The 14257-nt window shown below is 34.0% G+C and overlaps 1 protein-coding gene across 2 annotated transcripts in view; it reads left to right on the top strand.

The window, feature by feature from the left end:
• The window catches only part of LOC120623375 (nuclear hormone receptor FTZ-F1 beta), a 67465-nt gene extending 59818 nt beyond the window's left edge, over positions 1–7647 (top strand). For both annotated transcript variants that reach the window (XM_039889375.1, XM_039889376.1), the window contains exons 10-17: positions 336–547; positions 1686–1822; positions 2085–2165; positions 2805–3029; positions 3344–3480; positions 3909–4024; positions 4780–4934; positions 6637–7647. In XM_039889375.1, coding sequence (XP_039745309.1) covers positions 336–547; positions 1686–1822; positions 2085–2165; positions 2805–3029; positions 3344–3480; positions 3909–4024; positions 4780–4934; positions 6637–6744 — 1171 coding nt within the window. In that variant the 3' untranslated portion in view covers positions 6745–7647. The remainder of the gene's footprint in view (positions 1–335; positions 548–1685; positions 1823–2084; positions 2166–2804; positions 3030–3343; positions 3481–3908; positions 4025–4779; positions 4935–6636) is intronic.
• Positions 7648–14257: the final 6610 nt, after the last annotated feature.

Genomic DNA, 14257 nt, shown 5'->3' with positions numbered 1-14257 from the left:
CCAGCGAGGTGGAAAACGTAACTAACCTAATCTCTATCTTACCTAAACCCCTTCATATTTTGAGCAGAGATCAGATTCCTATATTGGGCCGATGATTGGTTGATGACGATGATGATCCTCTTTCAAACTCAGATTAATTCGATGTAGCGGTGATATCCCAGTGGTTTAGGACTTTGACCTCATTTTGGGAGACTGAGTTCTATCTTCACACGCACTTTTAACTTTTGACGATATAAGTAGCATTTGCTTTATCAGTAAATAACGCAATAATACCGCACCTGAGAATTCTTCGAAATGTTAACAAAGTTAACATTGTGTTCGTGCTCTTGTTTCAGCCCTTGTCCAATCTGCGGTGACAAGATCAGCGGTTTCCACTACGGTATATTCTCTTGCGAGTCTTGCAAAGGTTTCTTCAAGCGGACAGTTCAGAATCGCAAGAACTACATGTGTCTAAGAGGAGGAAATTGCCCAGTAACTGTTGCTACTCGCAAAAAGTGCCCCGCTTGTCGGTTCGACAAGTGTTTGGGTTGCGGAATGAAGCTCGAAGGTAAGTGTTTAGATTATAGTCTTGCAGTCTCTGTAATGATGCTGAGAGAGCTATGCTAGGTGAATATCGAGATCAAATCGGAAATGGGAGAACAGCACGGTAGAAGCTGAGGTAGCAAGCCATTAAGCTTGGAGAACCGATGGAGGTTGGGGTCCCATGGTACTGGAATGGCGACCCCACACCGAAAAATACAGTGGACAGACGACATCAAACGAGTCGTTGGACGCTGCTTAAACCGTGGATTTTCAACTCCCTTCCAAAGGACTTATGTCCAGCATTCGAGGTAACAGAGGAGCTCGAAACGCAACGGATGATAGGGCTATGCTCAGAGTCTTGAAGTGATGAATTCAGAATTGATAGAGTCCGTAAAAGAACCAGAGTTGCTGACATAGCTCAGCAGGAATTGCTGAATGAATTGAATTGCTCAGGTTCGTCAGCAGTAACTCCGAACCGGAAAACGAAGCTTTGATAAACTCTCCACTAGATGGACATAGGTCCACGAACTAGTCGTAGGGAGTCGATTAGCGGCACAAGGACGTGGAATTTCCTACAAAAGACCTGTATCCAGCAATGGGCTTCTATCGGTTGTTATGATCTTATATCACTGTTCGATAAGCGACAACAAGGTAATAGGAGCTTCGGCCGAGGCTATTCACCCTGGAGACAGGGATGTGCTGCCAAGCGATATAACGTTCTGGAACGACGTCGCGTTTTTACGAAAAGTAAAATGTGTATATAGTATCTCCATAACATTATCAAAGTGTGACACACACCACCGTTGCATGGAAATAAAAATTATTAAATTCTCAATAAATTTAGGAGTTACGAAGTGTTCTTGATTCTGCGCCACTGATAACACATAGTATATAGTCTATCTCGGTTATTTACTACTGATACAAATCGTTAAATCAATTAACCGCATATAGCGTCGTTGACCTTGAGTTTGAGAGAAATGTGGATTAACTCCTCGAGGGCTAATTCAAGCCTCTTTTTCTAGCCTAATTAGCTTAATAATACAGAAGTTCGGCTGTAATTAATGTAGAAACAATATTTGAAGCTGTGAATATGAGTTAAAACGATATATGTATTTATAGTTTTAGAGTTTATGTAGATTTATTATAGCCTATTATTTTTGCAGCGATAAGGGAAGACAGAACTCGCGGAGGTCGCTCGACGTATCAGTGTTCATATACACTGTCTGGTGCCGCGTCTACAGGTTCGTTGCTCTCTGCGCATGCGCCAACCACGCTCCGGCACGCATCCAGCCTCACTTGCGTAAGTTAGAAAGAAACACTCGAATTTCTTTGAATGTAAACTACGAAACGAGGCCGAGGATTTTCTGTCAAAATTAACAGTACCAGTCCGAATTAGGAGGTTGGTGGTTTTTCCTCTGTGAGAAGGTTAAGCCATCGGTCCCATTTATTGACCCAAACAAGACATGAACAGGTTAGCAGGCTAAAGCCGGCCGACCCGGTTTGGGTAATGATAATGATGATATTAAATACAATTATTTAAAATCTTAATTAATCTTTATCAGGTAAATGGCCCTGGGTCGTATAGCAGTCGAGGAGAATCAAGTAACAGCCGACTCACGCCTGACATACCCCCATTATTGCAGGTATGTCCAATTTTCACATACACTAACATACTTTTATGATGAAGCAATGCCACTGCAATGTTACATCGTCCACTAACTATTGTTATAGCAATTCATATTCAAGGTCAAAAATTATGATTGCTCATGACTAGTCACTCTAGTGAGAAAGGTGAAGTTATGTGATTTTTAAGTAATTAAATAACACTTGCTTTAACGGTGAAGGAAAACATCTTGAGCAAATCTGGGAGTTCTTCCATAATGTTATGAAAGGCGTGTGCAGTCTACTAAACCACACTTGGCTAGCATCAGAGACAGTCTGAACCCTTGTCAATCTGAGAGAGGACCTGTGCACTGTAGAGTGTATCTAAACTTATATTATAGATTGTGTGTTTGTGTGGGTAATGCTAAAACTATTTTTGTGTTGGATAATGTATGGAGGAAGGCTATAGGCTATAAAACATCTAGCTTAGACAAATTGAACAAAGCGTCAATGTAATAAGTAAACAGGGAAAAAAATATTCTTTTTGAGAGCTTCCGATGCAATGCGTAAATGGTTGAAGATACGCCAAAAAAATGTACTACGGAATTGTTCATCATTAAAAGTTTGAAAAAGTCTACGAGGCACAGTATAGGTTTGATAATGATGAAACTTGTATTCAGGAAATAATGGATGTGGAACATTTATGGCAATACAACGAGTCAGAGCTGAGCCGCATGAGCAAGTCCACCGGCAGTCCGTCCGCGAACCCCCTACTGGCCGCCAGCGGGATTACTGCACAGAACTCCAGTGCGGACTTCCTTGCGGACCTGTGCAACATCGCGGACCATCGGCTGTACAAAATAGTCAAGTGGTGCAAGAGTCTGCCCCTTTTCAAGAATATTTCGGTTAGTTTAAATAAATTAATTAATGGAATTAAAACTAGTGAGTAGTGCTTTGATAGCCTAGTAGGAAAGGCTTCAAGGATCCCCGGAATTCACCTCTTACTTTCTAAATAATGTGCTTGTAATATTATTTATTTATTTACATAAAAGTTTACAATATATACCTATAGCATCAGTATTTAAAAGTCTCCTATTCTTAGTTGCCATGTTTTGGAAGGTTTTAATTATTTAGAACAATATTTTTTCCCGTGTTGCAGTATACGCACAATGCAAAACTTTTGGCTTCTGGAGTTTTCAAGAACATGTCCTTCTTTCAGATCGACGACCAGATCTGTTTGCTGATCAACAGCTGGTGTGAATTGCTGGTGCTTTCCTGCTGCTACCGCGGGGTCAGCACTCCGGGAGAAGTTCGTGTTGGGGGAGGCCGGGGAATCACCCTTCATCAAAGTGCCAAGTTAGTTAATTACCTTAAAACTAAATTCATCTGAAGTCATTCTTCATCGCCCTCCCTTTTTTAATGCCATTCATTTGAAAATCATCTTGGTGGCCTTGATCATGCTCGTTTCCATTGTTTACCTAAAAACCCCTCATCTCTATTACCACTCGATCTTTCAGAAACCGCTGATGCATTAATTCCCGGCATGCGAACTGATTGCAGTTTAAATGTTCGAAATTTCAATGGTATAAGTCATTTACTGTTGCTGTTTTCTCGCTTTTAGTGGATCACATCAGAATCATCTTAAACAACCATAAGTCTATTTTATTAAAGTAGTATTATTAATTTTGTTTAAGTCAAGTCACAAATGTCATTGATATAAACTAGGAGAAGTAAAGGCCACAATAAACCACCTTGCACTAGTTAAAGTGTTAATTTCTTTACAGATATGGTCTGACGCCTTGTATAGAACGAATGCTCAGCTTCACCGACCATTTGAGGAGGCTACGAGTCGACCGATACGAATATGTTGCGCTCAAGGTCATTGTCCTTCTCACTTCAGGTAAATATTCCGCCTATATCTGTAAGGCTGATTATGTTTATTGCAACGGATTTTGGTATTGGATTGATAGCTTTGGTTAGTGATAGGGAGATTTATTCTCGGTAAAACCAACATCAAATTATATATTTAATGTTGGTTGTTAAATGTGGAAGTCTGTTTTATTGTTTGCTTTTTTGCCCGTCCTTCCTTCACGCCCTAATAGCATTCGATTGACTTGATTTTTGACAAAAGCTTTAAAATAAAAGGAAAATAAAAGGTTTCCACGGGATTAAAAAAAAACCGTTATTAACGAATACAACAACAGTTAGTAAATGCTGTGAATATATGGTAATTTTGAAGTAAATACCGAACACTAAGTTTCTCGACACACTGATTAGAAATATAATATGTATCATTTCCCAATTTAAATTATTATCTGTTTTTCTTTCTGTTACTAGTTTGTACGTATTTTGTATTTTGATATATGTATTATGTTTATGTTTATTATTGTATATATTATCTAGCATGTAGTTATTAGTGTGTGTGTATATGTTTGTATTATTTCGCGCCCCTCAAGTGTACAGTGGCTCCGGTTGAAAACGTAGCCTGGAAGAGACTAGCCTAGTGGTAATTAGTGATAAGAACGCCTTTTGATTTTTAAATATGTTTATTGTGTCTTATACTTTTAATCCGTTCTTATCCAATATTTTTTTTAATTAAATTACTGTGAATAAACTGTTCGTGTTACTCTAGTGAAAAAAAAAATGCTTTTTTAGATGCTCCCGAACTTCGAGAAGCGGAGAAGGTACGAGCTTCGCAAGAAAAAGCGCTTGCAGCGCTGCAAGCGTATACCGCAGCTCACTCGCCAGATACGCCGGCTAAGTTTGGGGAACTTTTGCTGCGTATCCCCGAGCTGCAACGAACTTGCCAGGTGAATATATAATAATATTGAATATACTACGACAGTACACACAACGCCGCCTAGCCCCAAAGTAAGCGTAGCCTTAATTAGGGGTACTAAGATGACTGATGATTATTTTTATGAATAATGTACATAAATACTTCTAATATACAGATACAAACATTTTCCACTTGTGGGAATCGAACCCACGGCCTTGGTCTCAGAAAGCATGGTCGCTGCCCACTGCGTCAGTAGGCCATCGAACGCTTGACCCCTATCTGTTCATCAATCAAGGGTCAGACTGGTATAACCCATTTTCAAAAAGGACTTAAAAAAGAAGGAGGTTATCAATGCGGATTTCTTATGTAAAAATGAAGGTTAGGGCATAACCCGTCATATATAGACGGATTTGAATTTGAAAATCCTTTGTTGTTCGAACGGAGTTTATCTTTCCCGAAATAGTTCAAACTGAATTTCATTTAGATCTGATGTTGAGTTTAGATGACAGACAGAGAGCTATTCAAAAAATTACAGCAAATCAACCGCGATTGCTGATAACGCATTAATATTCATTGTATACGCAACCACACAAATTACTACGTGCCCATACAAATAGTTACGCAGATGTATCCAGTAAATCGGTGTGCATCCACGTTTTCTATCAAAGTTATAGTAGTTGCAAATTATTTCGCGTCTTAAATAGTAGCAAAAAGTATTCAAGCTTTATTAATACAAACAAATATTGAATTTTTAGTTTGTATAATATTTACTTCCAAAGACTTTTTATTGTTGAACATCGACAGCCGCTTCGATCTATAGTAACCACACATTAATTTCTTTGGAATATTCAAGAAATTGGACGTAACATCAAATCAAGTAGCTACCTACGCGAGTATTTATTTTGCTATGAAATGATTTTGAAATGACCGCAATTAATTTAATTGATACTGCCGCTCCACCGATCCTCTGACACTCTAAAGGGTGCTTCTTAATACTCCAAACTTTTTTTAATACTTTTACCAACCATTAGGTTTTCTTATTTTTTTTTATTTCCCGCACAACTTCCTTAACTTTTTTTCGGTAAGAATCTTCCACAAAGTTTAAGAAAGCTTTTAAAAAATAATGGATTAAAAATTACTTTTTATACGTGTAACCGAATTTCGAAATACGAAAGGTACATAAGTGTATTTCCTCGAAAATTTTAAACATTATATTTCTAAACAAACTAATTTAAAAACATTCTAATTGTTTACTTTTGACAACCCTATTGAAAATAAAAGACCAATACGCGCATAGTACCTACGCTATGCGACGCGTTCCTAATAAAGTGACAGGAGTCACTTCATTTTAATTATGTATAATTAGTTTAATTTTCATTGTTTACTTATGACAACCCTATTGAAGATAAAAGACCGACACGAGCATAGTACCTACGGCATGCACAACTAAATTAAAGTGACAGGAGTCACTTCATGTTAGTTGTGCATGTGATGTTAAGGCTGTATCTGATTTCTTTCAGAATTACAAACTATTGCAGTTGTTTAATCAAAAACTATTAGGTTTTCGATTTCACGGATACGAATCAGAGATAAAATAAATTAATGGTAATAATGGGTAAATAATGTTCCTCGAAAGCTTGTGGCGTAATATTTCGGTTTTCATTTGCACTTTTTATACAAAGATGTGCCCTTTTCGAAATTGCATGTTTAATTAGTTTAATTCTTTCCCGCAGTTCTTCATGCAAGTCGGCAAGGAAATGCTCAACCCCGCCAACAAGGGCAAGGACGGTGAAGGTCCCAGTTTCAACCTCTTGATGGAGCTCTTGAGGGGCGACCACTAACCTGCAGTCTGATAAAGTCGAAACTATTGCTCAAGAACGTACGAGACTAAACTGTAAAATATACTTAAGCCTGTATAATGACATTACGTATTACCTAATGTGACTGTAAACCAGCGAATGGAAAACACGCTCACAACAATTACAAGGAAATATATGAACGGCGTAACTCTAGAGGCAGGAAAACTTGCCTGGGTGGCATTATAAGGGTTGGCAAAGTGCACGCAATTTAGAAAAGATTTGCACGCTCGCAACCTAAAAAACTAAATTCATGTCAACAGTGCAAAATCAATTTAATGCGCATTGTATTAAAGCTCAAATTTGCCTACATTTCTTCAGCACTGTCTTTTGACACAACGTTTGCAAAATAAAATCAGAAGTAGATAAATTGCGACTGTAAAAAGAGTGTCATTAGGTGCATTTTATTTTGAGAGTGTAGAGTTTGATATGCGAAATCTTGTATTAAGGTTTGATAGACGTATAACGCGCCCTTACTTATTTTTAACTGTAACTATTCTGTCGTTACGCTACATTTAATGAGGAGGCGAGAGTTTAGCTGTTTAAATATATTTCATTGTGATGCATGATCAAGAAAGTTTGCTAGCTAGAATGTGTAATTAAAAAAATGTAGTTAGTTTACGAAAATGGAACAATAAAAATTGACTGCCTGTGTGATATTACGATATTGCCTTGTAAAATCTAAGTCCCAAGTGAGTCGGCCTTTAATAAAAGACTGCTTTCATGAACATGTTATGTAATAATATAGTCATGCGTACTTACGGATGTAAGTACCTATTTTTAGTCTTCGACCTTTCAACCTATGGAAAAGAAGCTGTGTCGAAATCGGTGTAAACTGCAGTTAAGATAAAAAGAAAAAAAAAAGTCTTTAACTCCAGATCATTATGAGTAATAATAATTTTTTATTTTTCTATCATTTATTGATTTTTATTTTTTTTAAATTCTTAACAATGCATACAAAAACAAAAACACTATCGAAAATTTACATAATTATTATTATTGTGAACAAAAATACACATAGATTAGTCATTAAATCTCTTATAAACCAAAATAAATAGAGCTTAGTAGCTCTTTTATAAGGACTTTTAGTAATTAAAAGGTAACAACTCCAAACTTATACCAGACTGAATTAAACCATGCTGCAAATCTTGCCGAATCAATCGCCTAGCAAAAGAATAATCTATTACTGAACTCGTAAACTTTAGAAATAGAAATTACTCTTGTTTTTTTCTTATCTCCAATGGGTTGAATACTCGAAGCTATTTAGTGTAACATGAATGTATTTTTGTAACTCTGAATATTAATGATGCATTTATTTCACACACAAACACATATGTACATAGCTCTCAAATACTCTACAGATTTATCTTTATATTTTTAAATATATTTAAGCCGAGATAGTGTTTGTGCCGAAGAAAGCTGTTCTTTCGTTGTAAGACAGTTGACATTCACGATTCACTTTTGTATCAGAGCCGTCAATGTATTATGTCTTGCTATTTAAAGGGAATAATTAAATGTATCGTCACCAGAAAGATTGTTACATACAGTGTGTATTTTAAGAAATGCTACGTGGAAACTATATGAAACAAAAAAAAGGTTCAATTCTAATCATAAAACAGATATTATATATAAAATAAATTAGGTATAAAACAAAAACCAGACAAAGACGTAATGTTATCCGTTCGACAGTTGACTATCTAATGTCTCAAATAAAACTATCAGCTAAAAGGAATTTATTACTAACAATGGAAATTTTAATAACTTGGCCAATCAACAAAAAGCCTGATGATTTAATTAATCGTCATCCAATGTTTTATAAACACTACACTTAGGTTAGGATATGAATTTCAAAGCATTGGCGTATTGAATCATTCTTCGGAACAGCCGTGTGAGCGAATTTGAGCTTTAACACGAGCTCAATAAATTCCATTTTTAATCTCACGTTACCGAGTATCAATTGTCGTATTACCTTCGATTACGAACCGACAAATCTGAAAGATACAGTTGAAATAAAAGTTCGTACTAAGATTTTTTTTATACTTTCTTTCATAACACCACTTCCTTTCTGGTGACGGTATATACAAATAGAAGTCACACTGCCACTTGCTTTTATTACAATATTTTTAATGAGGCCAAGGGATCAATGAACCTATAAATGTATTATAAAATTAAAAAAAAAGACTTATCGACAGTTTCAACGAATTTAACATGGTTGGAGTATGTATAGTTCAACCTTTCCAAACGGTCATGGTAAATTTAAATTCTACAACGTAGAATATTAAAAGAAAGACATACTAATTTTCAATAATCCCCAAAAATTAAAGTTATTTTTTGGTACATACAATTAAAAAAAAACTGCGGGGTCCACGTTTCACGGTAGTTGTTAATCTGGTTTTTAAGAAATTTATTTTGTACTTTTTATATTACTTAAATATATGAAACATGACTGTTATCAGTGTTTACAAAATGCTTAAATGCGCCCCGTACTCAGCGACAGCTTAAGAAAGAAAAAAAAATAAAAAGCATTGTGTATTATAAAAAAGTGCTATTTGTCTAAAAAAAAGAAGTTCGGCGCTGTAAATTTTGTATGTGATTATTGATGTCTATAAAATGTATTTTTGTACTTTTTCTATGAAAGATTGTAAACAATATTAGTCAAACACAGCTTTGCCAAATAGGTGTAACTATCTTTCAATTCGTAATACAAAAAAATATGCGTTATCGTTACTTACACACTAAGTACATATAAAAACGATGATGTAATTGTATTTCTAAGATGCCCTTTTTTGTATATATATATTTTGGTATAAGCTGTGATCTAAGGCTCAAAAGAGGCCTTTTTTGCAATCATTGCCATTTCGTATAGGTTACTTAATAAAATACTATTAAAATTAGACGTAGGATGTAGTTAAATGAAGGTGAAACTTTCATTTTTCTTAAAACTTTGTTTCGTTTATCTGTAAGTAAATAACAGCAAAGATACTGAACACGTTAGTCTAAATTGACGAAAATAGTATAGAATTAAAGTAGATATGTTGTTTCCTATCCGTCTTTTATTTTAATGAATGTATAGTATTATTTATGTTTTACTTTTTGTATTAATTTTTTGTGTTGATTTTTGTGCAATACTTGGCATAAAGTTTTCTTTATAACTCTAAAGTAGGGTCTAAAAAATTTGACCCATGAATATTAAAACATCTACTTTATGCTTCGTGTGGGGAAGGGATTTTATTAAGCTACAAGTAACCAGTAATTCACTGCCGATTGTTAAAAATAAGACAAAATTGCTGAGAGCATTTTTTTTTATTTTGTTGCAATAATATTAATACTTATTCGATGAGAAATATTTTGTTTTATAGTATTTTAGTGATAGTTATAAAATATAGTATGTAGTTTTGTATACATTAGTTTTTGTAAGAAGTATTTTGCAAATGGTTTTGTCAGTAAAAAATAATCATCAATATTTTAACCGTGTATTAAAAGAGATATATATATATATACTTTTCTTACTTATCAAGGCTATTTGTTTTATATAAAACAAAAGTATGACAGGGTTTCATACAGTATAGTAATGTTGATCGAAGATTGGTGCAAGCCTGCTAGAGGCGTAATGGCTGCTGATGGTGATAATATGTTAATGCGAATTATGGCAGCAGAATTAGTTAACCTTGACTTTTACAAAACATGCATATCTTTAAACTGTAATACGTCAATTTCATAGACAACGTTGAAATACCAAAGTTAATGTCATTAATGCGTCATTTCTTTAAATATAAAAAAATGAACATAAATTGCAATTGCGAAATCACATCATAAAAATTAAGTAATAACATAACAATATATAAAGTAATCGTCACATACAATTTGTATCGGCTTATCATAAGACAAATTCAACCGATCCTTTAGCTTATGCTATGCAATTGATTTTTTCTACTGACGCGGACGTCACAAACATTTGAGGTGTTGCAGCAGTCTGCGATCAAATTGAATCATATCAATAAATAAAAGTTTTAATATATTCCATCATTATATTTAAAGTAGTAAATAAACAATTCAATGCAAGCAAGTTAAAACTAATATTAAGAAAATAAAACTGTATCATACGGGCACAAGTACTTCGTTTTTAATATTAGTATGTAACACTTGAGCTCATATAATGTAAGAAAGTATGGAATAATTATAACATAATGTTTTATAAATGTGCCAGATAATCGCTACGTTTAAGGTTAAACTGATCTTGATATTTGTATGCGATTTCAGTTTTTTCCACTAAGCAACATATTGCCAGATATAGATAAATGTATGTTGTGTTCGTGTACCAACTAAATATTAGTATCGGGATTGTAAACGCTATAAAGTAAAAAAAAATAATTAGTTTCAAAGTCATACATTCCGAATTATTAAACAACTGTGTTTTACTGTAAACACAATTTGTGGTGAAACTGTATATAAAGTAAAATACAGTTTTCAACAAAATTTTAGTTTATATTTTAATAAATATGTTTTGTTGTTTATTAATGCAATTCAGTTCAATTTTTGAACAATATGCTACGCACAAGCTATGTTTTACATCAATAGTGTAATTATTATTAAAAATAATAACAATAAATAAAAATGTGTTATGGCATCTATTCGTGTAAAAGTTTATTGAACTGATAATAATAGGTTTTAGATGTAACATTACTGTAATTACATATTGCGAAATGTAAATCGTTTATTTCAATAAGAATATTTTTATTTTCAAAGATTGAAAAACTTTGCTATGTCACTCAGTAAAAAATTTGAGTTTGGATCTTATAACTTTTCATAAAAAAAAGTTTAAATTGTAGTTTACAAAATAATTCGGTTAAAGCGTGTTTTGTTACGTTAATGCAATTAGTATTTGAACTGGTGTGTCATAACCTCCTTGGGGTTTCAGTGACAAAGACTGGCAAGAACCGTCCAGGAATTATGACATATCTATAACATGATGTTACCTCCCCAAAATGTAATCTCATCTTCACCCTTTTCTTCGCACTGCGTCTCACGAACGATCTCATGATTCAAGATCTCGATCAGTTTAAAAATGGGTCGGGCATACACTTACAAAAATAACCAAGAGAAAAACCGAATTAGTTCTTAAATACGATAGTCTGAATTAAAAAAAAAAGTTAAAAAAACCATGTTGTTCCACCAACGAGGGCTATTTAAGCAGTATTATACTAATATCGAGTTCGCTCTTGTTTCAGATTCATAATCATTTTTAAAGACCATATAAAACTGTCATTATAAAATGAAACTGCTTTAAGCGATGTTAGTAAACCTTCTGGGTCTTGATGCTCGATTACATTTTAATGTTAACATACTTTTAACCACAATTTGTGACGTAGATAATTATTGTCACATTACGTCACAAAATGAATTTTGCGCGCAATTCAAATGCCAATGACATTCAGAGAATCAGTAGTATGAATTTTGTTTATTCACAACAATATTATAATATCGTCACAGTAAAATGGAACTTATGAAAATAGTTTCGAAATCGCGGATTCTTTGTTACTTATTTTTGTTTTACAAACGTTCCACCAGGAGCGCTTATTGTAGAAATTTAGACAAATATAAGACAAGGAAAATAAGTCACATTTTTCTCTGACGTTACATTTTTGATTATTCAAAAATGACTGTGATTGTTTGCTCACCAATGGTAAAATGGGGAGGTAGGCTGGGTAATCTACACTTTATACATTGAAAAAAGAACAGTGGAAATGTTCAGTTTATGTTCATATTATAATGTAATAATTTAGTGAGTGCGACGTCACGGAATATGCTAGGCTTTGTCTGCGTGGGTCCGAATAATTTTTATATTAAAAATTAGTTGGAGAGAGAGAATGGTATCGCGTCCAATATTTTGTAACTTTACGTTTTGTTATATAAATAAGTATTATATTGATATTCTATTCTTTTATTTTGTAGAGCTACTGAAATATTTTTTTATATATAGAGCGAAATAAATTCGATTTTGAGATAAATGGTCTTTTTTTCCTTCTTTATTACATCTTATGTTAAAAGTTTAGTTTTTTTAAATTACATATGTATGTTTGTTTCTTTATTGCACCATCTTGTCTAAATGCTTGCATCAATTTATTGTATTATTAATTGTATGAGCTATAGTGAGAATCCTTACATTAATGTTATTTTCAGATGTTTTAATTACATGGCACCTATGGCAGAATAGTTTTAATTTTTGTTTTAAGTTTTTCAGACCTATGCATTTATTTTAAGGTGCAAGCGAAAATAGAAAAATTTACTTAATATATGTCACATTTTATGACATCAATGAATATAATTAACTAACTACTACTTATAACAGTCATTTGCTGAATTTAAGGCTTCTATCAACGGGATTTGCTCATTATCATCACGCCGCGCAGATGGGTTGATGACCGCAGTAGATGGTAGTAGCACCGAGTACGCTCATCGTTATATTGCCTTAGTAGACTAGTACTACATCCGCGGGGAGAGGAAGGGCGTTGACAACTGTATATTCTGTAGCCTTTGTACAAGCTGCTTTGCTTGCTCACAGTCAAAGAGTCGTTTTCGCAACTCTGTATAGTACGTGACGTGACGTAATGGAATAAGATTTAGAGTTACAAAACCTATACTTCTGATTTTTGTTCTGAAAAAAATCCGCGCTAAAGAATCTGAGACAAATGTTGATAAGATCCATTTTACTCCGAAGTTCTGGTCTTTCGATACTTGAAAACGACTCCTCGTTTGTGAGCGTGCAAATCTTGTACTAGGTAGTACAAGATTTGGTTCTGATTTTCTGTCGCAGCACAGCACGAGTACGAACATAAAATAAACCTATACATTAAAATTATTGTTATAATTGCAGTGCTAACTACCAAATAAATTTAAATCGAAATAAAGGAACAAGAACAGAATTATTAATAATTTTTTTTATATTTCATTAACATGCTTTTTCATAGTATTGTATTTTTGCAAAAAAGGTTATGTAACCTTTTGTTAATCCAGCAGTTGCTTGTATGTATTGAAATATATTGTATGCGTTTGAATCGTTTTGCTAACACTTTAGAGTTCCACAATTCACGGTCCTGGGCCAGTGGCTTTCAGCGGCTTCCACGACTCGCCTGATGTCGTCTGCCCACCTCGTCGCGAGCTCTATAACTAGTAGTAAAAGATTATTTTGCCAATATTGAATGTAGACTATTAAAGACAATACCTACTCTCCCGTAGTCGGACTATAAGCAATTAATCGAGGTATTAAAGGGCTTAAGAGCTTAAGATTTATTCTTTCTATGACGTAGTTAGGTAGGTACGTGTTATAAATCAAAATATGGCTTTAATGCCTATCAATTAATCTTTAGATAAGCCAGGTAGCTTATTTACAAAAGATATTACACAAAATGTCAAGTTAATTGTTCACAGATTTATAGATATATAACTAGTCGTAGATATATAATAGATTTAGTAGTTAAGTTCCTATTCTCTTAGCGAC

This window comes from Pararge aegeria, chromosome 4 (genome assembly GCF_905163445.1).
Source record: "Pararge aegeria chromosome 4, ilParAegt1.1, whole genome shotgun sequence".
Classification (NCBI taxonomy): domain Eukaryota; kingdom Metazoa; phylum Arthropoda; class Insecta; order Lepidoptera; family Nymphalidae; genus Pararge; species Pararge aegeria.
This window is presented reverse-complemented; position numbering and strand designations above follow the sequence as displayed.